Source organism: Electrophorus electricus, chromosome 11 (assembly GCF_041902795.1).
Source record: "Electrophorus electricus isolate QZ-2024a chromosome 11, ASM4190279v1, whole genome shotgun sequence".
Taxonomy (NCBI): Eukaryota; Metazoa; Chordata; class Actinopteri; order Gymnotiformes; family Gymnotidae; genus Electrophorus; species Electrophorus electricus.
In genome coordinates this window covers 2,533,205-2,557,500 of record NC_137507.1, presented here as the reverse complement: position 1 = coordinate 2,557,500, position 24,296 = coordinate 2,533,205, and the positions used below count along the sequence as shown (strand labels likewise).

At 50.3% G+C, this 24,296-nt stretch overlaps 1 protein-coding gene across 4 annotated transcripts in view; it reads right to left on the bottom strand.

Annotated features, from left to right (window-relative positions):
- The window catches only part of bbs9 (Bardet-Biedl syndrome 9), a 31,958-nt gene that overhangs the window by 6,375 nt on the left and 1,287 nt on the right, over positions 1-24,296 (bottom strand). For 3 of the 4 annotated variants that reach the window (XM_081723367.1, XM_081723370.1, XM_081723369.1), the window contains exons 2-15: positions 24,173-24,291; positions 23,748-23,898; positions 22,870-22,934; positions 22,239-22,352; positions 20,902-21,076; positions 18,605-18,689; positions 17,697-17,883; positions 16,285-16,414; positions 11,834-12,015; positions 10,655-10,731; positions 10,410-10,463; positions 10,154-10,256; positions 3,267-3,371; positions 1,011-1,025 (exon numbers count right to left, since the gene is read on the bottom strand). In XM_081723367.1, the coding sequence (XP_081579493.1) occupies positions 1,011-1,025; positions 3,267-3,371; positions 10,154-10,256; positions 10,410-10,463; positions 10,655-10,731; positions 11,834-12,015; positions 16,285-16,414; positions 17,697-17,883; positions 18,605-18,689; positions 20,902-21,076; positions 22,239-22,352; positions 22,870-22,934; positions 23,748-23,898; positions 24,173-24,284 (1,555 nt within the window). In that variant the 5' untranslated portion in view covers positions 24,285-24,291. The remainder of the gene's footprint in view (positions 1-1,010; positions 1,026-3,266; positions 3,372-10,153; positions 10,257-10,409; positions 10,464-10,654; positions 10,732-11,833; positions 12,016-16,284; positions 16,415-17,696; positions 17,884-18,604; positions 18,690-20,901; positions 21,077-22,238; positions 22,353-22,869; positions 22,935-23,747; positions 23,899-24,172; positions 24,292-24,296) is intronic. The other variant, XM_081723368.1, reaches the window with a different exon arrangement.

Sequence of the window (24,296 nt, the reverse complement as noted above, 5' to 3'; positions counted from 1 at the left end):
CTCATACTCAACCTCGCCTTCTCGTCCGTCTGCCCACAGGGACGAGACGTGGAGCTATGCTTTCACCATCTCTGGGCTGACCGGAGTTCAACACGAACACAAACCACAAACCTGCGGACACAAGACGTCCTCCGTCTCCCCCCGACACTCGGGGATACGGCCGTGTCTACGGCTCTGAAGTGTTCTTCGCCAGTTAAGCATCTGAGTACTGCTAAAGCAAGCGTGTAAAACGCTTCAAAATTAAAAAGAATTTCTCTCATGTACCTCTAAGGTGGCAGCCCAGACACAACATGAAAGGGAAAACCCCCCATTTTCCCCTCGAAGGGCTTGGAGCAGCCGGACACTGACGTTCCAGGAAGGCAAACGGGCTTGGCTGCTGTATGGAGGACCTGCGCAACACACAGGACCCCTGGGTGGAACACCTGACCTGCCCGCCGCACCCTCTACACCCCAGTCTTGAGATTGCACCTTTCTTCTCTGGAATATGGAGCTGCCGAAAACCTCCGTAACGTGAAAAACAAAGCTCGGTGCAGTGTGTGGGGGATGTTTGTTGGGTTTCCAGTGCATGCGTTGTGTGTTGGGGGGTGTTTCTTATGAGAAATGTCACAAATACCTGCTAGTCACTCCAAAAATAATCACGAGGTTTGGTGTGTAACAGGGCCCACGGTATGTGGAGTGTTTCAGTGGAGGCTTATGACATGCAGGTAATGAAACCCATGCGAAATAATGAAAGCATGAATGTATGTTTATCTCTGCATGGCATGTGTGTATGACGGTGTTGAAGAGTGTGTGCATGCGAATTTCAACATGTGTGTGTATACCCATAGTTTTCTGTATACATGCAGAATCTGTATATGTACAGTGGTGCTGTATATGAAAGACTGAATGAAGCTGCAGATGGATTGCTTGTGTGTGTGTGTGTGTGTGTGTGTGTGTGTGTGTGTGTGTGTGTCTGATTGCAGACTAACATAAATGCTGCTCGAGTCTTTCCTGTCAGTGGTGCCACTCACCTACAGGATTCAGTTCTGACCGCACAGGCAGCAGAGGGAGAGAGCAGAGACATCAGATATTTTAGAGTGTGCACACACACACACACACACACACACACACACACACACACACAAAATCCCAAAACACACACACACACACACACACACACACAAAAACCCAAAACACACACGCGCACACACACACACACAAACCCCCCCCCAAAAACAGAGAAATGCATGAGTACATATGCACACACACACACACACATACATACACATACACATACACACACACCCCACTTTCTTTCCAGCACACAGACACACAAATACATCCCCACGCCATCGTTTGAGTATGTCGGTGTGTGTCAGTCAATCAGCTAAAAACAAGGAGTCTTGTACTTCTAAACTACAGTCATATTACAAGAGTCAGCATGTGCAAGAGAACTCACACACAGAATTATGCCCCTGTTCAGCACCCTATTGTTTTGAGAAGCCCATCCAATTAGTACAGAACACAGTACCGTATAAACCCCTCCAACACAGCACCGTATAAACCCCTCCAACACAGCACCGTATAAACCCCTCCAACACAGCACCGTATAAACCCCTCCAACACAGCACCGTATAAACCCCTCCAACACAGCACCGTAAACTCCCAGAATGAACAGCTGGTCAGACTGGTGATGCTTCTCTTTCAGTGAGTGTTTGTGTTTGTGTTTATACGTGTGTGTATGGATGCGTTTGCTAGCGTATATCTCTGCGGGTTAGGGGCAGAAGGGGGTCTGGGTTTCTTCTGGATGGTTTCCTTCCTCACCCTGATTCAGGAGATCTGCTCTTCCTGTAGAGATCTTTAAGCAAATGTGGAGTTTTATGATCAGCAGGCTTGCTGCCTGCTCCAGGCTGCTCCAATACACTAGTGTCGTTAAGACTCGCACGGCACGGAGGCGCCAAATCTCTCCTCTTATCTTTCTCCAGACCGGACTCACAACCTGCCAACAGAGAGCACTGAGGTAGGCCAATGCCAGGCGTGGCCCAGACTCGAGACATAGCCTAGAGACCAGACACAACCTGTGGGCAGCGGCAGCTCAGTGGTTAAGGTACTTGACTTGTAATCAGAAGATTGCTAGTTCAAGCCCCACTGCTGCCAAGTTTTTTGGATAAAAGCGTCAGCTAAATGCCGTAAATGTAATCTAGAACCAAGATGTAACCTGCAGTGATGTGCGTGGATACTGTTTGTTTAATATGCAGGTAATAACCAGCCAACCAACCTGACACACGTACATTTCAGGAGGCCAAGGCCAGAGCCTGTATACCTCCCAGACCCACAGCACTGCTCTGCTGCTGGAGAGACGGCTGTTTGGGTAAATCCCAGCTGAGAGGGGATTTTAAAGTGGACTCACCCCACGGCCCCTTAGTGCCAGTGTGAGACCAACGACCACTGTGTCAAGCTTTAAAGTGTGTGAAACATGGTCAGATCAGTCCCTTTCCTGCACATGACACACTGCACAATCACAGCAGCTCTCTCTGTCTCTCTCTCATACAGGCAAGTGTTGATTTGGGAAAAAGAAACATTTGTGTATGTGTCTTAAGAGAGATAAAGAGCAGAGAGAATATGTGTGTGTGTGTGTGTGTGTATGTGTGTGTATGGAGTATCTACTCTCCCCTTCATGTTCCCCAGGACTGGGGTTTCCCCTCTCTGTAAGAAGTCAGTGCTAAATGGCCCATTGTTTGTGTTGCGTGTGCGTGTGTGTGTGTGTGGGGGGGGGGGGGTGAGTTCTACCTGTGATCTACCATGTGACACTGCGCTGGCCTGTGAGAAGGAGGCGGCCTTTCCACTCACTATTTTTAGCAGAACAATAAAAAAAGACTTCAGGCTCTTTCAGGAAGTCGTGCGCGGGCTGCTGCTTGCCTGTCCCCGTCCAGGGGAAGCAGCCCAGCGAGAACCTTTCCACTGTGCTTCCGCGAACATTTCATAGCAAAATCATCAGAGGGGAAAAAACCCACATGACATTTACAGTGAAATAAAGGGACTTGGTGGGGGTGGGTGGGGATAATGCCTTCCAGATCCACAGCCTGCTCCCTGACGCACCCCTCACAGCCCAGGACTCACAGAACTGGTCTGGGAACAGTTCTGGTCCCTTCACCTGATTCAAATTCTTCCTCATTAGTTAGGTTACACCAAACAAGCCACATCTAAACAGCCTACTGAGACCTGACACAGAGTATTGGAGAGAGCAGTGTGTGTGCGTGAGAGAGTGTGTGAGAGAATGTTCATACCTGTGGGAGAACTGTAGGTCACAGCTATGTGTCCAGTCAGGTCAGCTGGTGTGTAGTGGCCATTGAGAAACACTGAGAACGCCACCGTTAACTGAGACACGCTACCTGTAGACACAAATAAAACAGGAAACACCACACAGGTTAGAGGTACAGGATGAAAGTCAGTGGGTAAGACTGGGCACAAAGGCACAATGGGCATCTGGCACTAGGATAAAAATTCAGGTCTGTCAAGTTATTGTATTTTAGCTGAACTGTGCCTACTATCCAACATAAGTATTGACATAATAATGAAATATTCTCTCAATGCAAAACATGCACAAAGAGGAAAGTCACTGAGCATGAATTGGTCATAAAGGCCCAGGCAAACCAAATTGGTGTCTTATATTTAATTACATTAATCCTGCACTTCTGAGCACCAAATGTACTTACACAGTGTGTCTTACCAACATCATTCCAAAAACAAAGTGTGTCTTACCAACGTCATTCCAAAAACAAAGTGTGTCTTACCAACGTCATTCTGAAAACAAAGTGTGTCTTATGAACATCATTCCAAAAACAAAGTGTGTCTTATGAACATCATTCCAACATCTAACAAATGACCAGTTTCTCTACTCTAAAATGGGTGGTTCCAGTGTTGGGTAATGTTTACATCGTCTTTCCCCAGCGTGGGCTAGAGAGCGAGCAGGGTGCGAGACTGAGAGAAAACCGTGAGACTGAGAGAGCAGGCCGTGAGACAGAGAGCAGATTGTGAGACAGAGAGAGCTGTCAATCAAGCATGATATGGGGAACATGAGGAATAACACAGGACTCTAGAGGCAGTATGGTTGTCAAGTTATGTCTTACCTGAATGTTTAGTAAAAGATGCCAATTTAGTGTCTTATAAATATTTTAGCTCCTGTAGTTGAGAGAAACCGCTGGATTAGTTCTGAGGTATGTGACGTGGCATATTAAATGCTACACTGAAGGCTACCTCAGACAGTGAGATGATAGGATGATCATTCTGGCCCAGCCAACATCCTCTCTGTCTGACTGAACAGGGGAGCAGAGCTGCTGCATTCTTACCCACTTATGTCATGAGCGGCGTAAGAGAGAGGGAGAGAGGGAGAGAGGGAGAGGGAGAGGGAGAGAATTGGAGTGAGTGGGAGAGAGGATAGAGAGCGAGTTTACACGCACACACGCACGGCCAGGGGGTGAGGGCAGAGCCACGCCCATGTGGGCCAGCTCCCGAGTTAACGAGGCGTGTGTTTGGAGTGGGAGTCAGGCCAGCACAGGTGACTGACTTGGAGTTATGTGCCAGGATTCCTGAGCGCTGCAGGGAGATTAAGTGCCCAACCCGTCCACGTGAACGAACCTAATACATTCTTCCACCTCCCACAGCACTCCCTGTCTCCTTCTCTCTCTTCATCACTACTCCACAGGTCACAATCTCATCTCCATCACGCAGCACCATGTTTAATCTACAACAGCCACTTCAGCATTCTGACAGGCACAATCCCTCCCTCCCTCCCTCTCTGTCTGTCTCCCTCTCCCACCCACTCTCACTGCAAGCCCAGACTTTTAACCTCTGTAGTCTGATGCTGTTGTCTAACACGACCCCCCCACCCCCACCCCCTCCATTAGAGACAGCTAAAAAGGAAAGCGTGATGGGGGGGGGGCACTCTCAACCTGCCCTCGGGGGCTTGAGTAAAGCGGAGGGCATCTTGGCTGACCCTGCTTGACCTTCGCTGACCCTGTGGCCCGCCTGAGACTAGCTGCGCGGAGGGCTTGCGGCGGAGTTGATACACACTTCACACGCCACACAAAAGACGCACCCAGGGGAAGCATTCTGCCACGTCAATGCCACTGCTGGGGGGCGGGGTCTGTATCGATGTGCTGCAAGACGTGGCGCGCGCATGTGTGTGTGTGTGGGGGGGGGAGGGGGGTTCGACACCTACCCTGCTGACACGGCGTTTAGGAGGTTTGTGTGCGGTCGTACTCTGGGGTCACGAGCTGACGGGGAAATGGCGACCTATGACCTGCAAGGCAAGTAAAAGCAGTGGCTACAAGACCCCCCCTGCCCCTCCCTGAGCACTTAGGATCAGTTTAGGCTGGGTTCTGTAGTGGGGGGTTTAGGGTCTGTTGCAACACACTGGTAACCTGATGAGTCGGCATTGCCAGTAATTTTACAAGCGATACTTTTCCACAGCAAGGTTTTCATCATGACTGTCTTTCTGTAGTTTTCTTTCTTTGCTGCAACAACTGATGCTCACTGACATAAAGACATTACACAAATTGCAGTAGTCATGACTGCAAGCCATACAACCCACAACCCTCGAACCACGAACAGGCAAACTGAATTACAGTGGCATGACTGAGTACCTCCTTCCATAACTTGTATTACATGGTGCGTCGCACGCAGTTCTGTTGACATTAAAGGGTTTCAACCTGTTTATTTCAACAAGTACATGATTGCTGAAGTTGCTGTTTAGAATAAACACGTATTCACTAGAAACACTAGAAACGTGTCGGTGTACATCGGGGTCATCGGGGGTCAGTTTGGCGATAGACCACTCTCAACCCAGTTGTGCCAACGACGTTACTGCCCTAGCATGCCGCAAAATGTCAACTTTATGATTTCTGTAATATGATATACATACGAGCGTATTGTATTATGACTCGACATACGTTGAAGCAGTTTTTAACTTTTCGAAGACAGATTGAGTGAGTAAAGAAAAAAAAGAGAGCAAGAATAAGACAGAGAGAGAGTGAAGGAGAGAGAGAGAGTGTGAGGGAGGGAGAGAGAGGGAGAAAGGTGGGGGGGAGACAAAGGGGCCAGTGTGTGTGTATCAGAGGGAATCACAGCATCTGTGAGGCACACAGCCTGAAACAACAAAACAGAGTTACGTCCCAGCCCAGCCGCTGGACCTGCCAAACCAGGGAGAGCAGACATGAAGCTCCCACACCAGCCAGCAGGCAGAGTGGTGATGAGCGCGCGCGCGTGCGCGCGCACACACACACACACACACACACACACACACACACACACACACACACACACACACACACACACGCACGCACACACGCGCACGCACACACAAACACATACATACACACACACAGACACACACGTGCACGCACGCACACAAGCATGCACACAAGCATGCACACGAGCACGCACACAAGCGCACGCGCACACACACACAAGCACACACATTAGCATATACGCACACAAACACGTGCACACCCACGCGTGCATGGAAGTATACACGTGCACACATGTAAGTGTGCACAGCCAAAAACTGTCCCAATCAAAAGACCTGAGACACAGACAGCAAGAGAGAGACACAGCCTGTCTCTGCCCTCGCCGCTGTTACGAGGGGGAGGATTCTCTGGAGAGCAGCACCGTGTGGCTGGGAGGGCTCAATGCAGCAATACAACTCGCTGGACTAACAAACCAATACTGCACAAAAGCCCAGAAAAGTGGTTCCTAACAACTGAACACAATAGTGAGCACTAATCCAAACCTCAGTGCGTTTGTGGCCTCTGAGAACACATAAGAAGACTTTTAATTACCACTGGAAACAAACAAATTACAAACTTTCAAATCAATAGTATGTATGCAAGTGGGAGAGGAGTTTTTTTTTTTTTAATGAAATCTGATTTTAAAAAATAATGTTGTGTGAGAAATTATTCATATATTTATAAGATCTTCTAACACGGCAGTGATGAAAGTGCATACAGAGGGGCGTAGTGATCACGTCGTGCCTCCTCAACTCGCACGGTACGCACGAGACTCATCTCACGGGATTAGCACCCGTTTCGACCAACTGATCCCAGCTCCCGCACACCCATTGTGAAAGAAGAAATGAGCAGACGCCCGGCTGCTCTCAGGACGGCAGCCAGGTGGAAGCGTTAACCTCCTCAGGAACCGAAACCCGATCGAGTCAGCCCTGGTGCTAGGTGTCACAGCGCAGGACAACAGAAACACTCACCCAACATTCGAGATTAGAATCTGCTTGTCTGGATAATCGCCTGAAGTACTGTGTGTATGTGTGTGCGTGTGTGTGTGAGTGTCTGTGTGTGAGAGAGAGAAAGAGAGAGAGAGAGTGAGAGAGTATGTCTGTGTGTGTTTCAGGAACAGAAGCAGCAGCCAACACATGACAGACATTAGAGGCCTAACTGTGATGCATCTCTCCGCTGTAACACAGCTTCTAGTAAGCAGGTGCGTGCGTACGCATTCTAAATGCCGGCAACCCCCGCCAAATCTCACCGGCTGCTTCGGCCGTGTGGCACTGGACGCGAAACCCAAGATATGGACGCCGGGAGTGAAAGGTCCGTGGGCTAAGAGCCGTCTGCGTTTGGCATCTCTTTGACCTAATAATGCGTTTACTTTGGATCGTGCTTGCTGAAAACCTGGTCCCCTGCCGCAGCAGCGAGCCAGGATTGGGCTGACCCTGGATCAGCTCTGGGGAGGGATGTACAGTGCAGTCTGTAGGTAATTGGACAGTGATATAATTTTGGGAGTTTGGCTACTGCACTCACAGACAGGATTTAATACGAGACTGACTATGTTACTGAAGAATTTAGTTCAAGGGTATATACATCAATATTGGGCAAAGCGTCAGAATTTTCTGTTTACACAATCCACTGTTTCAGGAGACCACACTCAACTGGATAAATAAACATAACCTTTAACAAGACTGTAATATTTATCCTTTGGTTTTAACTACCAAATTTATATAGAGTTTGCAGCATGCGCAACCTGGCCTTCCAGTTTTGGGAGGTTTAGCAGTGATCTGGAGCTGTAAACACAGCGTAGGGTGTGCATTCTCTTCACGTCTCTGACCCGCCTGGACCTGGGAGAGGACATCGCATCCCGAAGAACACGCTCGAGCTGTTCACCAGCTTTACTTAAGTTTTACTGAAAGGATTCTTGGGGCGTCCAGTTCTGTGGTCTTCTCAGTTGTCCCGGTTGCCCTGTCTGGCTTCCTCCGGGGCAACTGTGGAGCGTTCCCCTCGGCTAATGCCGGAACTCTGGCACTCGCGCACTCCTCTGCTCCGCACGTGGAAAACCAGCAGAATATTCCAGATGTAAACGCCACGTTCGAAGTCTATCCTAGGCTTTTATTCAGCTGCATGTGCAAGAATTCCAAGGCGCAATAACACAGCCACACACTGCGGATTAACTGTCTAATTACTCATTGTATCACCAAACAGGGGATGTATGGATATATAATAATAATAATAATAATAATAATAATAATAATAATAATAATACTACATTAGTCAAATTAAACCTGATATTCTGCCCTTTGCCCCGACAGTCACTGTTTCATTTCAAATCCTACGGGCTGGTGTTCGGAGCCAAAACAGAAACTCTGTCAATAAGCAATTTTGGGGCACGCTGGAGTTTAATTTAGTGGCAAGTTCATCACAGTAAACACAAGTTCTGAAAGCAACCTGTGGCTGACCTGAGACCAGTTCTGCAATGCAGGCTCCCCCAGCCTCTTTTTTGATGACTGGCTGTTTTTGAGTCATCTGCCCTGAGGCCACGTTGCTTTTGGCTCTCCATGGTGAAAACTGAACGATGAACACGCCGGCTTTGATTCCGCTTTCCGCTGCTGGAAGTGAAATGCGAGGCTCGTCCATTAGCGGGAGATCAGTCATGTTGACCGTGAGGGCGTGCCCTGCCTGAGCTGTTCCCCTGTGAGGGAAGGCCCGCGCGACGTTTTGTCTTTCCCCTGTCAAGTGCAAGTGGTCCCTCCCCCCCCGGCCACAAAAATAAACCCCAACCCCCGCTCCCCATGGCTCAGGAGGGGAGCAGCCTCGCTAGTAGCCTTGCCGGTGGCTAACGGCTCCGGAGCGCTCGTCCCCCTTGACCTGGGTGGCAATTACCCTGATGGAGAGGAAGAATTTGTTTCTCTGAGGAACTTAAAAGGAATACCTCAAGGGAAAAATGCTAACATGGCTAATGCTGAATGAAAGTTAGCAGGGACTGGTGGGAGTGACCTTGTTTGGACAATGTAATGCAAGTTTTTACTTACTTTTAGCAGTTTTAGCATTTTGGGGGTATACTTGTGCCCTTGGCGTAAAGGAGGAATGTGTGTGGTAGGCCCCCAAGGACTAAAGCTACTGATTGAGAGGAGAGGCCCACGGGGCTTGTATGCCTGTCAGGAGAACAGCACTGGGGCTCACCATGCTGAGGAAGGCTTGGTGAATCTTTGATCATTTGATGAATCATCTGATGAATCATTTGATGCATCTTCATCTTTCAATGTCAGTAGCTCTGACATCATCCCACTGAGTGATAATGGTGAAGGAACAGCCTTAACCTTTCATCATGGGAGCCAGGAAGACGGTGTGTGTGTGTGTGGCCAGTTTAGATGCTTGGTCCTGGTTAAACTCCTCACTCACACACACAGACACACACACACAGACACACACACACAGACACACACACACAGCATGTAACCTGTTAATCTGTCTCCCAGCAGCTAGCCTTTGATGTGTCAGATCTATTACAGTGCTGATATAAGCACTGGTGAGCCTCCTTTTCTGGCCCCTCTTGGAAAACAAATGGAGGCAGATGATGATGATGAAGAGTAGAGGGCAGGCTCGAGCACATTAGCCCCGCTCTCCATCTCTGTCTGCCTCTGTCGGCGTGCCAGTGAGTGACACAACGCAGGGGAGCCACCTGCTCAACCAGACGGCCCCGTGGCCCCTCCTACCCTCGAATCTAGAGCACACCACAAATGTGCTGAGAGGGGAATGAGGAGAGGAGAGGAGAGGAGAGGAGAGCAGAGTGGATAAAAAAAGAGAGAGCTGGAGTGGGAGAGAGAGAGAGAGAGAGAGAGAGAGAGAGAGAGAGAGAGAGAGAGAGAGAGAGAGAGAGAGAGCGGGGTACATACCCAGAGACTCCAACACAAACTGGTCCTGGGTGGCCATCAGAGGGGGCTGCACACACACACTCATCTTGGGGCTCTGAACAGCCGAGCGACTGCTCACTCTGATCTGACCCACACACACACACAGCAATTTTACTATGAGGGGATTACATACAAGACATCACCTAAACATCACATTAAACATGGGGTGTGTGTGTTTGTGTGTGTATGTGTGTTTTTGTGTGTGTGTGTGTGTGTGTGTGTGTGTGTGTGTGTGTACCTTGACTGTAACGGAAGGGACAGCTATGCCGTTCATTTCTGGGATAAGCGCTTGCTGTGGGGAAAATGATTGGCATGAAGACATCTATTATTACACAAGCTGTGTGTGAGTGTGTGGCTGTGTTTTGCTAATCATAATGAAAGTTCATGTTGGTTTGTACTGCTGGGCATTCAAAATGATAATAATCAATAACTTATAATCTTTCATTGTTTGTTATATCACTCGTGTGCATGTGTGCTGGATACCGAGACATCATCCAAGGTCGGGGAGACCGTTGCTATCACAGTCAGATCAGCCTCTGTTTCAGGTCTAGGGATGATGTCTGAGATAGAAGGGAAAAGTAAAGAGGTAGAGAGAGAGAGAGGGATTCAGAGAGATACTACACCCTTGAACTTAACTTTCTTCATTTTCAGGTCTGTGATTAACAGCCCCCCCCCCCCCCCCCCCCACACACACACACACAAAGCGGCTGGGCTGAAGGCTGAAACCCTTTCAATCACCAATCCAGGTCTACGCTGACGAAGATCTCCCTGGGGTCCCAACCACACTGAGTGACGGCCGTCTGACTGGGTGCCCTTGTAAAACAGAGTGACCCTTTCACCTCCTCCTCCTCGTCCCTGGGACACAAAGGCCCTGTTCTGTCTGACAAACGTGCCCAGTCTCCAGGGGTTAAGGGGTTAAGTCAGGTGAGGGCCAAGCCCTGAACCTGCCATCAGAGCCGGATTTGTTATTACACAAACCAGCAGTGTTCCCGGTGGGGGCTGGTGGGCGTTAGGGGTGGGCTACATGGCGATATGTATCGGTACTTTGATAACTTATGTCACTGCACGACTTGTTTTTTACCATATTATGCATGTTACCAATACAATAAACAAATGCACGTTTCACTTAAAACTTATAGATAGACTTCTAACCAACAAACAATGTTGCCAAATTAATCTCAATGGTGCCTGATCTCAAATAGCTGACTGGATTGTTAGCCCATTAATGCTGGATTTTATTTTGTCTTTTTATTACTTTTATTGCATTATAGCCTCAATATAGAGACACAACAGCACTACTGTCCCGCTGGTGAATTCTGTCCAATTTATTAAGAAACCTCAAGGAATCCAGATGCCATGATGCACCTTCTCACACCATTGCTGTGATGTATTGAAGTATCGAGATATGATTTTTGGTTAATAAGACTCTTATTAATAAGACTCTCATTAAGACCAAAACGCGATGACTATGCCATTATGCTGATAGGAGGCTAAGGAACACCCACAAACCCAGACGTTAAGCTGGTATCTAGAAGGTTCTCCCTCACTCACGCTAGACAACTGGGCCTGTACTTCAAAACAGCGTCCTAAATCCCAAACCCCAGTAGCAGAACATCAGTGTCTGGAGTGTTAGTTCTGCACGGTCCATCGCTGGTGCCCTACCCTGGTTCTTGGTGGCCCTGCGGATGACCTTCTGCAGGGCCTTCATCTCCGCATCCACTTCCTCGTAGTTGACCTCTCGGGCGTCCACCTTGGGCGCGGTGAAGAAGGAGGGGTCCGTGCCCATGTAGGAGCACAGCAGGTGACCCTTGGCGCTCAGGGTCACCACCAAACCCTTTAGCTCCCTAAGAACAAACAGAGGAGAGACCCAAGAACGTCATGCCCAATGCACAGACTTGCAAACTTTTGTCATGAAATATCTTGAATCCGGAGCCAACTTTGCTGACAGCCTTTTTTTTTTTTTTCAAATGTTGGTGTCTGTTTCTCATTCCCGTGAGAAGCGGTGAGAACGCCACACCTGATACATCAGGGCACAGGACGGAGGGTCTGTGCCGTTAATTCTCTGAGAAAGGGGCGTGAGGGGAGGGAGGGGATTTAAGGACAACTCTTTGTGCATGTGTCAGCACGGTGCATGGTGACAGGTCCGCGGGGCGTGGTGACTATTTCAGGGCGGCTGATCTCAGAGCTGCGTGGGTTAGGCGCGAGGCACACCGCAGCCTGGCTCTCTGCAGGCCCTGGGTCAGGGGAGGAGCTAAACGAAAGCAGATGTGTGGTGTTTCCAGGCCAGCGGGGCCTGAGGTCTCCCAGCGGCTGCACCTGCACATGGCGTGGGTGGAGTGAAATTCAGCTTTGCGTGCCGTTAGAACCCCACAGCCCGTAACAGAGGGCCAGGTTCCTCCACCTCCCCCCCCTCCCGCTGACACAGCCTGTTTGAGTGCTGAACACGCTACCTCTTGCCAACATTAGCGTCTCCTGTTCTCGTCTTGACCTCTCAGGGCCACGGGGGACCCAACGCCAGGCCCCGGTAGAGGCCACCATCGCGCTCCCTCCACCCCCGCGCCCCCGTACCTCCTCACTCGTGCACCCTCTCGTGACGACCCTCTCCACCCCTCTACCGCGACTTCAGCCACAGCTGCTCCCGCCGTGCGGCAGCCGTTCTCACTGCGTTCCAAGACGGGCCGTTTCGGAGCCACGCCTTGGACTGGACCGCGGCACAGATCCGATCCGACGAGCCAGCTGCGGAAAGCGCTGCGTGACGGGCCTGCACTGGAAGTCGAGCCAAATCCGTCTCACACACACACACACGGCGATGTCGGCTCTGGCTCAGCCCTGACACCATCTCTGCTCCACCAGGGGTTTATTTAAAGCAGGCTCATTTGAAGGGAATGGGAGAATAAGTAGGGATACGCGAGTACGTGTGTGTGTGTGTGTGTGTGTGTAGGGGCTTACAAAGAAATTCAGCTCCTACCTGTGATAGCTAAGAATTTTCTTTCTTTTTTTTTTTTTAACTTAAAATGTCAAAAACTGCTTCTGAAATTGAAGATTTCAAATGAGGAGCTTTTTCTAACCACTGCATCACAAGCGTTTTTGGGGGTAAACTCTGGCCTGGCAAAACTCACAGTCCTTCCTCTCCAAACTTTAGATGCGAATTCAATCCCATGACCACCAGCTCCACACGGCGGTTCCTTACAGCCTGGAGTAGCTTAACGTGGCATCCCTTAGACACCGCAGTCTGGATGTCAGCGTTAAACCCATCCGAGTGCTTCACGGGCAGGGTCCGAACCCATCTGCCAGCCCATGCCGATGGGCTCTGGTTCTGAACTGTAGACCCTGGCACTCTGGGAAGTGCTTAGCAGGTACAAGGGCACGAAAGGAGACGCTTCCCAATCCCCAGGGAAGTATCTGCCGCATGCCCTCCATCCATGTCCGAGGCACGTATGTACGTGCGTGCGCGTTCTTACAGTTGGCTGTTGCCACCGAGTGTCGGATGTGTGTTTTTGCTTCGTTGTGCAGTAGGGTTGTGGTGGGCGGATGAGTGTGTGTGTGTGTGTGTGTGTGTGTAAGGGACTCTTCCACCTGGGTGGTAAGACACGGCAGCTGTATAAGTACGCACTCCGGCCACTGTGGGAGCCCCTCCACGCCTAACCTCACACACTGCACTGAAACAAACGTGACCTCATATGACCAGATAGACAGATTGAGGCAGTAATATTCCAGGGTGATTCACTCCTCACACCTGCTCTATCTAAAACTCCGGCTCCATCTAAAACTTTCCACCGTCACCGTTACGAATGACATCATTCCACGTTTTTCCATATGGCATGGATTTGATAAAGGAGAGGCCCACCATCATTCCTAGCCAAAAGGCCTGGCACAGTCTTCACCACACTGGAACACCACCATACTTCACCACACTGGAACATCATTACTATACTTCATGACACTAGGACATCATACTACACTAGAACTGTACTGTATACTATAGTGAAGTATGATGATGTTCTAGTGTACTGCTATACTTCACTACTCTAGAACATCACTATACTTCACAATGTTTCCCTATAACATCACTATACTTCACTACTCTAGATCATACATCACTACACTAGAACATCACTATACTTCACACTGTTTCCCTAACATCACTATACTATCATCACTATACTTCACCACACACCTCTATAACATCATACTTCTCTATAATGTCCCTATAATTCAGAATATTTCCCTATAACATCACTATACTTCACATTACTTCTCTACATCACTATACTTCTCTATAGCTGCTTGACTTTGCTACACGTTTGTATACATCTCTTTATTTCTTTAGAGGGGGTCCCAGCCCAGACTACCATGTCTTTACTGATATGTGAGTAAAATGTACCGTACTACAGACCTGATCTAAAGCCAGCACAATCAATTCCCCAACAGGATTAGAATTAGGACTTTGATATGTGTGTGTGTGTGTGTGTGTGTGTGTGTGTGTGTGTGTGTGTGTGTGAGCTATGCTGCAACAGCGCGTGAACGTGTGCTCAACTAAAGCCTGCAAACACACAACCCAAAGCCCCATTAGTCACCACTGTTTGGATTACAACTGTTAGAAATTACAGTGCGATTATGGCCATTTCAGACGTGATATTTCGAGTCAGAGCCACTGCTTATCTGTTTTGATTGGCCAGCCGACGTGGAACCTGGGACATCTTGTAGCAATTTCACCATGTGGCTTCAGCTATGGGCCTGCATATGGGAACCATAATAACTAGTGTTCATTAATAACTAACTTGTAGCTAAGCCCAGTACAAGTGCATGAGGACTCAGACTCAAAATAACAGTGCCACTTAATAAAGAGCGTGTTGGTGTGCAGATGGGGGGTGAGGGGGTGTAATGTGTGTGTGTATGTGTGTGCACTACTGAATAAAATAACAGTGCCACTTAATAAAGAGTGTGTGTTGGTGTGCGGAGGGGGGGGGGGTGTAGTGTGTGTTTGTGTGTGTGTGCTACTTAATAAAATAGTCAAAGAAAACATTCTGACCCAACCACCATCACAAACTGTGGAGTAAAGACCACAGTGGACAGTAAAGTTTGAATCACTTAAAAACTGGTAATGCTCAGTCACAAGAAGACACTTGGGCCAGTTTTATACAAAGAGGATGTGCTTTGATGGTCCTGGTATTCATTTTAAAACTATAACGTGTGTGTGTGTGTGTGTGTGTGTGTGTGTGTGTGTGTGTGTGTGTGTGTGTGTGTGTGTGTGTGTGTGTAGAAGACTTGGGGTCCTGGTGGGTTAGAGATATGAGCTCAGGCCAAGCACAAAAACCTCATTTAGACAGTGCTGACAGATGCACAGGCTCTTATAATGCAAGAGGAAAGACAGAGGAAGAAAAAGAGTACTGGACAAAGAGAGAGAGAGAGAGAGAGAGAGAGAGAGAGAGAGAGAGAGAGAGGGGGAGAAGAGAGCCTTCAGTCAACCCTGCCTACAGGAGTATCTGTTACCTTATCAGATGAGAACGAATCTGAGCAAACAGACGCACAACACACACAGCTCATCTCATACCTGAGAGACGAGCACTTCCCATTACACACACACACACACACACACACACACACACACACACACACACATACACACATCCAGCTAAAAAGGCCCTGAATTAAACCAACACGGTTCAGACAACCATAAGAAAAGCACAGTGTCGTACACGCAGAGCGGGGTTCTATCTGTTATATCGGCCTGGTGATGTAGGGTTGATGGTATGCTGGGTTGGTAAGTTGCTATCTTCCAGCTAGGCTGGGGGTAGGCGGCAGTGTGTGTGTGTGTGTGTGTGTGTGTGTGTGTGTGTGTGTGTGTGTGTGTGTGTGTGTGTGTGAGACTGAGCGGAACCTGGTAGTCCATTTGGGACTCCAGGCCGGGACCACGGCCCGACCTGGACCTCCCAGGAAAAGCCCGACCTCAAAAGACATAATAATGTCAGGCTTCTCTCTTCTGCGTTCCTTTTTTGAGCCTGGATGGAATGGGCCGACAGGTTATTAGACACTGCACCGTGACCTCGGCGCTGGACCGGAGACCGCTGGAGCTTGATGGAGGGGCCGGGGCAGAGCACGGCAGTACTTACGGGAAGTTGGCGACGCGAACAGCCACGGGCGTGCTGTTGAGCTGAGCCGCCCACTTCAGGGTTGTGTCTTGGTAAACCAGTAGCATGTTGTTATGGTTACCCAGCAGGAGGTTGGTCACACCCTCGGCAACTGTGGGAAAGAGGGAGAGAGTGAACTCCATGGACCAGCAGGCGGGGGGGGGGGGGGGGGGTGCTGTCTGCCCGCTAACGGCCTAGAGACATTCTTTCTCTTTTAACTTACTAGCTGTTTGAAGATAGGATGAAGGCCAGTGTTGTGGTGTTATGTTGTGTTGTGTTGTGTGTGTGTGTGTGTGTGTGGGACCTCACGCAGAGCGGAGTGTCAGGGAGGTCAGGTTAATGACAGGCTCCGGCCTTTGCCCGAGTCCCACTTCAAAACGGCCAGGGCTTTTCCAGTTTCACACTTCCAAAAAAGGAATTATGGAATTACGGAAGACGCCTATGCCAGCTCTACTTCTATATCTGCCATGTCCTACACAAACAGAAGCGCGCACGCGCGCACACACACACACACAGGCTACATTGATTTTACCCAGTGTGTCTGTGACCCCTACTGCTTTATCAAACACACATGACCTCACATGACCCCACCTTGCGGCTGTCTCTGTCTCTCCCTTTGCTCATCTGTCTTTCTCTGGTAGTCTCTTCATCTGTCTGTCTTTCTCTGTGCGTTTGTCTGTCTCCATCTAAAGAAATCTAAGCATGTCTTGCGTGTGTGTTTTTGTGTGTGAATTCAAATAGTTGTCTAGCCACAAGAGCCACTCTACAGAAAAGCAGTAGCCATTAAAAAACACCAAGATGTCTTTCACGTCTCTCTTCCTCGGACAGGATTAGAAACGTCTCACCAGACCTAGAGAACAGAGCCCTGGTGCAAACTGACAGGGTTTTTTTGTGTGTGTCTGTGTGTGTGTGTGTGTGTGTGTGTGCGTGCGTGCGCAGACTGGTGTCTTTGGCCCACTGAGTTACAATCAGCCATGCTATACCAGACGCTACCCATTCACCCCCCCCCCCCCCCCCCCCACACACACACACACACACACACGATGCTCACTGCACCACCCTGAGCATGCGGAGGTGGCTGACACCCGAGTGCCTGCCCTGCGTCCCCCCCTCCATGTCCCCAGAGGGAGAGACACAGAGGGCCTGTGTTGCATGCCCATCTGGGTCCCCCAACGCAACACCGGCAGGAATCAGCGTGTCTTATCAGATGAACGGACGGTGGGTAAACAGACGCGTCCTGGAGGACCCCGGGGGCCATGGACGGCGTCGGCCACCCCGTCATAAGCAACTGACCAGCGGAGGATGGCCGACCGAGCGAGCGGTAACGACAAGGCTTCAAACATCCAGACCCTTCAAAAATATTCTGTCTTGACACTGCTGGGCCATACCATTACCTGAGGCATAGGGGAGGAAGCAGCTGGGGCTGTACTCCAGCTTCTTCATGAAGCGGATCTGGCCGTTGTCCAGGAGACAGAACAGGTTGCGCTCTCCCAGGACAAAGATGGAGGAGGTGGCAGAAGGGGAGGTGGAGGGGACACAGATGTCCAGTGCCTGTTCACCCAGGACCAGCGTCCAGTCGGCCTGCCTCCGGGACAAAGACAGCTACAGGTTCAAATATGCCACGAACCGTATGGCATTACGGAATGACCGCAAAACGCACAAACGCACGCCCGCACTGCTGAATGCCCCTGGTTGGGGGCAAAATCGACAGGGCTGTAACAGTCCTAAGAGGAGTGTGTGTACGCGCGTGTGTTGTGTGTGTAAAATAGCCAAGGATGAGCAACACCAGTAGCCTCTGCATTTATCAATTTACTTGTACCAATAAAATCAATGGCGAGAGCACATAGTTCAAAGCATAAGAATAATTCTAGTGAGTGACCATAAAGTACGCGTGGACGTTGCGGACGGTGCCAAAGAAACGAAAATAATAAACCAGCTTCCCTGCCTACCGCATACCTTTCCTGATCAACACTGCAACGACGTGGCACCCGCCCCTAATCTACCAGCTACACACTGAAATCACCTGTAACCGTGCTACCGGACCACACAGACAGATAGGGGAAACAAAACAGCAATCTCTTAAGTAAACTAAACAGTATCGTTCATACACGGTCACAAGATGCCTTAAGTAATAACTCTCAAGCATGAGAGTTTTTAAAGCAGTAGTCCCGCCTCCATCTCAGCCCACAAGGCTTCTTACTGGTTTACCTGCAACGGGGAAAGGCAACCAATACAATACACAAATGTGCACACCTGGCACGTCACACACACACACACACACACACACACACACACTCCTGACCGTGAGTCTCTTCCCAGAGCTCTTGCCCCGCTGCTCCAAATCCTGACGGGTGTCCGCATCCATGGCAACCGCCAGTGTCTCATATCTGCAGATGGAGGAGGAAAGGGATGTCAGGCTGGTATCGCCATGACAACCAAACGACAGACGCTTCCTTCTGCCTGCATACACTCTGAGCAGGCCAAACCTGACAGCTCTAACGGCATGGTGCCCTTTAAAAAGTTCACAAAGGAACCTGACACACGCTCCCTAACCCACAGAAAGAGGAAACATTTTCTCCATTAGTGATACCAGCTGAAAATCTAAACATCACTAATACAAACGTAACATATACAATAACATTGAGTATATATATGAACAATTTGGGCCAAGGCACAGAGGACGAGATGGAGGAAGGTCGTAGCTGTTTGGGAGGGAGAGGTCTGCTTCCTGCTCATTAGTCCAGCACACACACGTGGTTCACCCAAGGAGACACACAAACGTGTCTGGGGGTGCGCATGTCTGGGGGTGCACGGAAGCAGACATGGAAAGGCAGCTGAGAGGTGGCCAAAGACATCACAAGGTGAGCGTGAGAAATGTCAGACAAACCCAGCGGAGGATGAATAACGGGCACGTACACTCCCCCTCACCTCCTCCCCACCTTCGCGCCCACACTCCCCCTCACCCTGCGCTCACACTCCCCCTCACCTCCTCCCCACCTTCGCGCCCACACTCCCCCTCACCCTGCGCTCACACTCCCCCTCACCTCCTCCCCACCTTCGCGCCCACACTCCCCCTCACCTCCGGCCGGCAGCCACCTTGTTAGTTTAGTTAATTTTCTGCGGAGCTGCACTACAATAACATGACATTAACAGTTTTAGACAGAAGGAACAAAGACTGAGTTCAGTCAGAGCTGATGGGCAGTTCTGTTACCTGGACACCAGCCAGTCCAGAGCAGAATTTAGCACCAAAACCCACAACGTTCAGTCTGTAGGTGTTGAACCAAAACATTACGTATCATTCTACACAAAGACAGCAGGGGAGATCCATTAATGCCCTCACAGATCTCATATGGCCCTGCACACACACACACACACACACACTCAGACATACACACACACACACACACATTCCATCTAAGCATGTACCTTCAAAGCAGTGGTACTATTCAGGTCTCAGTGAGTGCTGACTGAGAGGTGGCGAGTGTGTATAGTTTTCAAATCATCAGCCAGCACGGGAGAAACCCCACCAGAGGAAACAGCAGAAGTCATTTACATGAAAGAGGATCCCTCTCTGACCCGACACGTAAAGGCACCCGCTCCAGAACTACCTTCTTCCGGACCCTTCCGCCTCGCCAGCTAGCTGGCACCTGCAGCACCACCCTAAACCCGCCGGGCTCACGGGCATGCTCGCACCAATCACAGACACCCCGGGTTCAATTAGCCGGCCCCTCCCACTTTCCCCATTATCCAATTAGCATCCCAGGAGTCAGCACTGATCAGACCCCTGGCTTTCATGTCGTTACTTCCATTAGCTGTCGATGCGTGCAGCCGGATCAGACGCAGGGTGACATCACTTTTTCCACTAGCGCTTCCACTGTTGTCCCGTATGCAGGACCTGCCCGATAACAGTCCTGCGCGAGAGCCAGGGGAGGGGTTTGGGTCAAACCGCCAGCGGCTGCCCGAGTGGAAATTTTGTCAGGAGACGGAAAACGTCCACTTGGCGCGGTAGTGGCGCGCAGGCCCTGGTTGGGCAAACAGCTGTGACATCCGACAGCCTATTTTTACCCAAAGTTCCCACCGCCGGCCTCTCCTCCTCCGACACGCTGCTATTTAAAACATGCCGGAGATGGCGGATGTGGTCAGTGGTCTGAAAAGCAGAGGGAATGAGACACAGCATCCTCTGTCTGTCTGTCTGTCTCTCTCTCTGTCCCTCTGCGTCCCTCTGCTTATTCACAGCTCACATGTAGAAGGTTTGGTCCACGTGCATATCCAATCCTTCCTTCTCGCCAACATACCGAAACAGCCTCTAGACAGAAGACACTTCCCCTCCCCCCCAAGACAGCTTTAGGTTAGGTGCCTTACTGAAGCACATAACGACAGGGCCAACAGTGGAACCTGAACCTCTGACCTCATTAGCCACGCCCAAGTTCACCACAATATCCCCACCCACTTTTTTAAAAAAGCTTTTCCCGAAGAAAAATAAATAAATGGGCGTGGCCAGGAAATTATGTTACATGCCTACAGGGCCTAGGCAGTGGTAGTATGTAGATTTCAGCAGGTTCCTGGCCATATGATGTACGGTTGAGGGGGGAGCCTCACCTGTAGCATTCCACCTGGCGGGTGGAAGAGACGGTGATGAAGGCATCAGTGCGGGCGCAGTAGCACAGCGGTCCCGGCAGCAGGAAGGCGGGCAGGAAGCGTCCGAAGGCGTAGCTGTCCTGCTCGAAGAACGTCAGCACGCCATCCATGGACTGGACGCAGATGAAGTGGTGACCTGGGTACAGATGACGGAACTCCGTGAGAAACGCGCAGCACCACGGGACACAGAGAGACGCGCGAGGTGTGCGTGTAGCCTGCATCGCTCCACGCTCGTGGCGTACAGCGCATGGCAGCAGCACTCCCTCAGTTGGGGATGTTGGCGCCGGTACGCCGATCACAGAGTACCACACAAATCACCACTAATTAGGCCCCTCCGCGTTGGTAAAAGTCACACTCACCAGAGAGGGGTCAGCGAGAACTACCAGTAGACACACACACACACACACACACACACACCTAATGAGAATGGGGATATGTGTGTGTGTGTGTGTGTGTGTGTGTGTGCGAGAGAGAGAGAGAGAGAGAGAGAGAGAGAGAGAGAGCGAGCGTTAATGATTTTTGGCACCGAATAATGACTTTTAATGTAGTCTAAGTAGTATAATAGTGGGGCTGGGGCCACAGTTTGGGTCAGTACCGGGCCACCCGGCAGGCTGAGTGGCCGAGTACAGTGCAACTCTTTCAGAACCACCCTCTCTCTCGGAGCTGCTGGATGGTCCTCAGCTCAGGGGACCCCATTAATATTGCCATGGACATGATTAATTAGGCCGTTTATGAAGATTGCTTCCCAAATGTTTCCGTGCTCTGAAACGAGGGCTTTGGAGAGTGAAACAGCAGTGTATGCGCAGTAATATTCCTCTTCCCTATCTCTCCCTCACGCTCACACACACACACACACACACACACACACACACACACACACACACACACACACAAAACCTTATACCCACTTACTGTTCATTTTTCCAAAGGTGACACAAAATAGTACCACCTGAAGCGCATGAATTTCACTTGCGCATGACTGCTCTTTGGACAGAGACGTTGACTTTCCTAAAAGGGCATGCTCTGCTGACACCTTGTGGTCAACAATGGTATTGCCTGCAGAAATACACCGGAGACCTACATCCTCGTAAGCACTAGGACAGTCCTCCCTACAGGCTCAAGGGCGTTATTTTAATCCACTCTTCTCATCCTGTCAACCTGTGATTAAAGAGCTATGCAGGGTCAGCAGGCAGAGCCTTCCTTTTGTGTTTCTAACCACAGCAGAGAAACCTGTTTGCAAAGATCAGGCGCTGCACTGAAACGTGATGGGGAGGGGTCGCTCGGGGCAACAGGCTCACCCGTGACCCCTCCGAAAGGGCCGAAGGTCATGTTGCAGGCTGTCCTCTGCAGGTTGTGCTCGTAGACCAGACGCAGCTGGTACTGGTCACCGTGCTCCACGTTTCCGGCAACGCCTGACGACCCCGGACAGAGAGAGAGAGAGAGAGAGAGAGAGAGAGAGAGAGAGAGAGAGAGAGAGAGAGAGAGAGAGAGAGACAGAGAGACAGACACAGGGTCACTGCCATGAGGAGAGGGCCGTGCACTGCTGGCACACTCCTGCAGCTCACATGGCAGAGCAGTGTGTTGGCGACACCAACATCATGCTTTGATTTCCAGAGAGCACACACAGTGTCATACTGAAAAATATATAAATACAAATATATATGCAAATTGCTCTGGATAAGAGTGTCTTTCAAAAGCTGAAAACATAAGTCTGTATTTATGTACGTGTTTTAAAAGGCCGTTTGTGTCCTCGTTTTAGTTCATCGAGAAGCTAAGACTGCATGGAAAGCAAGAGACCGCAAAATGGCAGCAGAACGAGCTCAGTGCAAAACACACCGCAAAACAAATTGCAGTAGGCTGGCTAGAAAAGAAAAGGGGGGGGGGGGCTGTGGGCGTGGTGGGCAGGGCAGTGGGCGTGGTGACACTGACCTGACATGGCGTAGACGGAGAGCTTCCTGGGGTGCAGCACGGCCAGGTGGAGCAGCTCCGAGCACCTGGAGGAACCCGAACAACACTTAGAGAAATCGAACTAGACCAGGAGCATTAAAGTTCTTAGAGAGCCTCTTCCGTGCACAGGATCTGAGCAGGGCATTCCAAGAGGCCAGCTGCGAGTGATCAGGGAATTAGGGGGTACCCTGACCGGGAAATGACCGGGTACACACGGCATGCCCTGGGTCTGAAGGGGTGGGGGGGGGGTTCCCCCATCCAATCCCAACAAAGCTCTGTGACTGGGTCCCATTTGTGGTTTCCACCAATAACCCATCGCTCAGCACCCCGAGACACTGTTTTGGTGAGTGGAAAACATAACAAGCGATTTAGAAATGTGGCCCCTAACCACGGTATGTATCGCTACTCCCAAATACCCCGCGCCACCTCCTGCTGGTTGGCACAAAGCTCACAGACAATATTATCACAGCAGGCTTCAGTAGAGCGTGCTCACGTTTCTGGAGCTGCGGTAGGGGCAACACTTAAGCAAAAACAGACACTTCACTATCTGGAGTGTGTGTGTGTATACTTGTGAGAAGACTGAAAGAGCAGGGAACCCTAGGCTTGCGTGGAAGCGGTAACGAGCTCATGCCGTCGCCAGAACTCGTACCCACGGCTGGCAAAACGCAGCGTTTTAATCAGCGGCCACATCTCCCGGTTAAACTTTGACACTTGATCAAAAGTAAAACTCAAACTGCTCCTTTTTGCTGTTTTTGCTGCTTTTGCTGTGTTTTAACCCCCCCCACCCGAGTGGCTGCTGCACGTTTTCTGGGTTCAAAATGGGATCCCGAAGCCCGGAATCTCGAGCTCCGCCCACTTACGAGACAAACTTGCCCACTTCCACCTGGATGATGGGGTCCTGCATCTGTACCTCCAGCAGCTGTGCGCCCGCCGCGGGGCCCTCGCCCGGGTGGCTGGCATGGGGGGCAAAGACACGGAGCATGCCCATGTAGCTGCCCACCACCACCTTATCTGGAGCGGGAGAGAGACCAGCCAGCAGCTTTATGGACTAACGTCTAATTATCAAATGTAAAGGATTTGCCACTGGTAAGTGCAAAATTTGAACTTTACAATCAGATTTTCACTGTGATAACTTTGTTTTTGTTTTTTTTTTGGTCTTGTGACACGGGTGAACTCGGTGGAATAGTACAATAGGGGCTTACCAACCTTCCACTCAGTTCAAATCCTACTGCTTAGAACACACAGCACCTGCACAACCCAAACCTGTAGCCAGCGCGGCGCGTACCGTAGCCACTGCCAGTGTTGTCGACGTCACCGACGCACAAGCAGCCCTGGTCAAACTCCTCTCCCTCGGCCAGCACCGCCGACCACCAGTCACGAGCCTTGAACAAGGACATCTCACTGCTGTG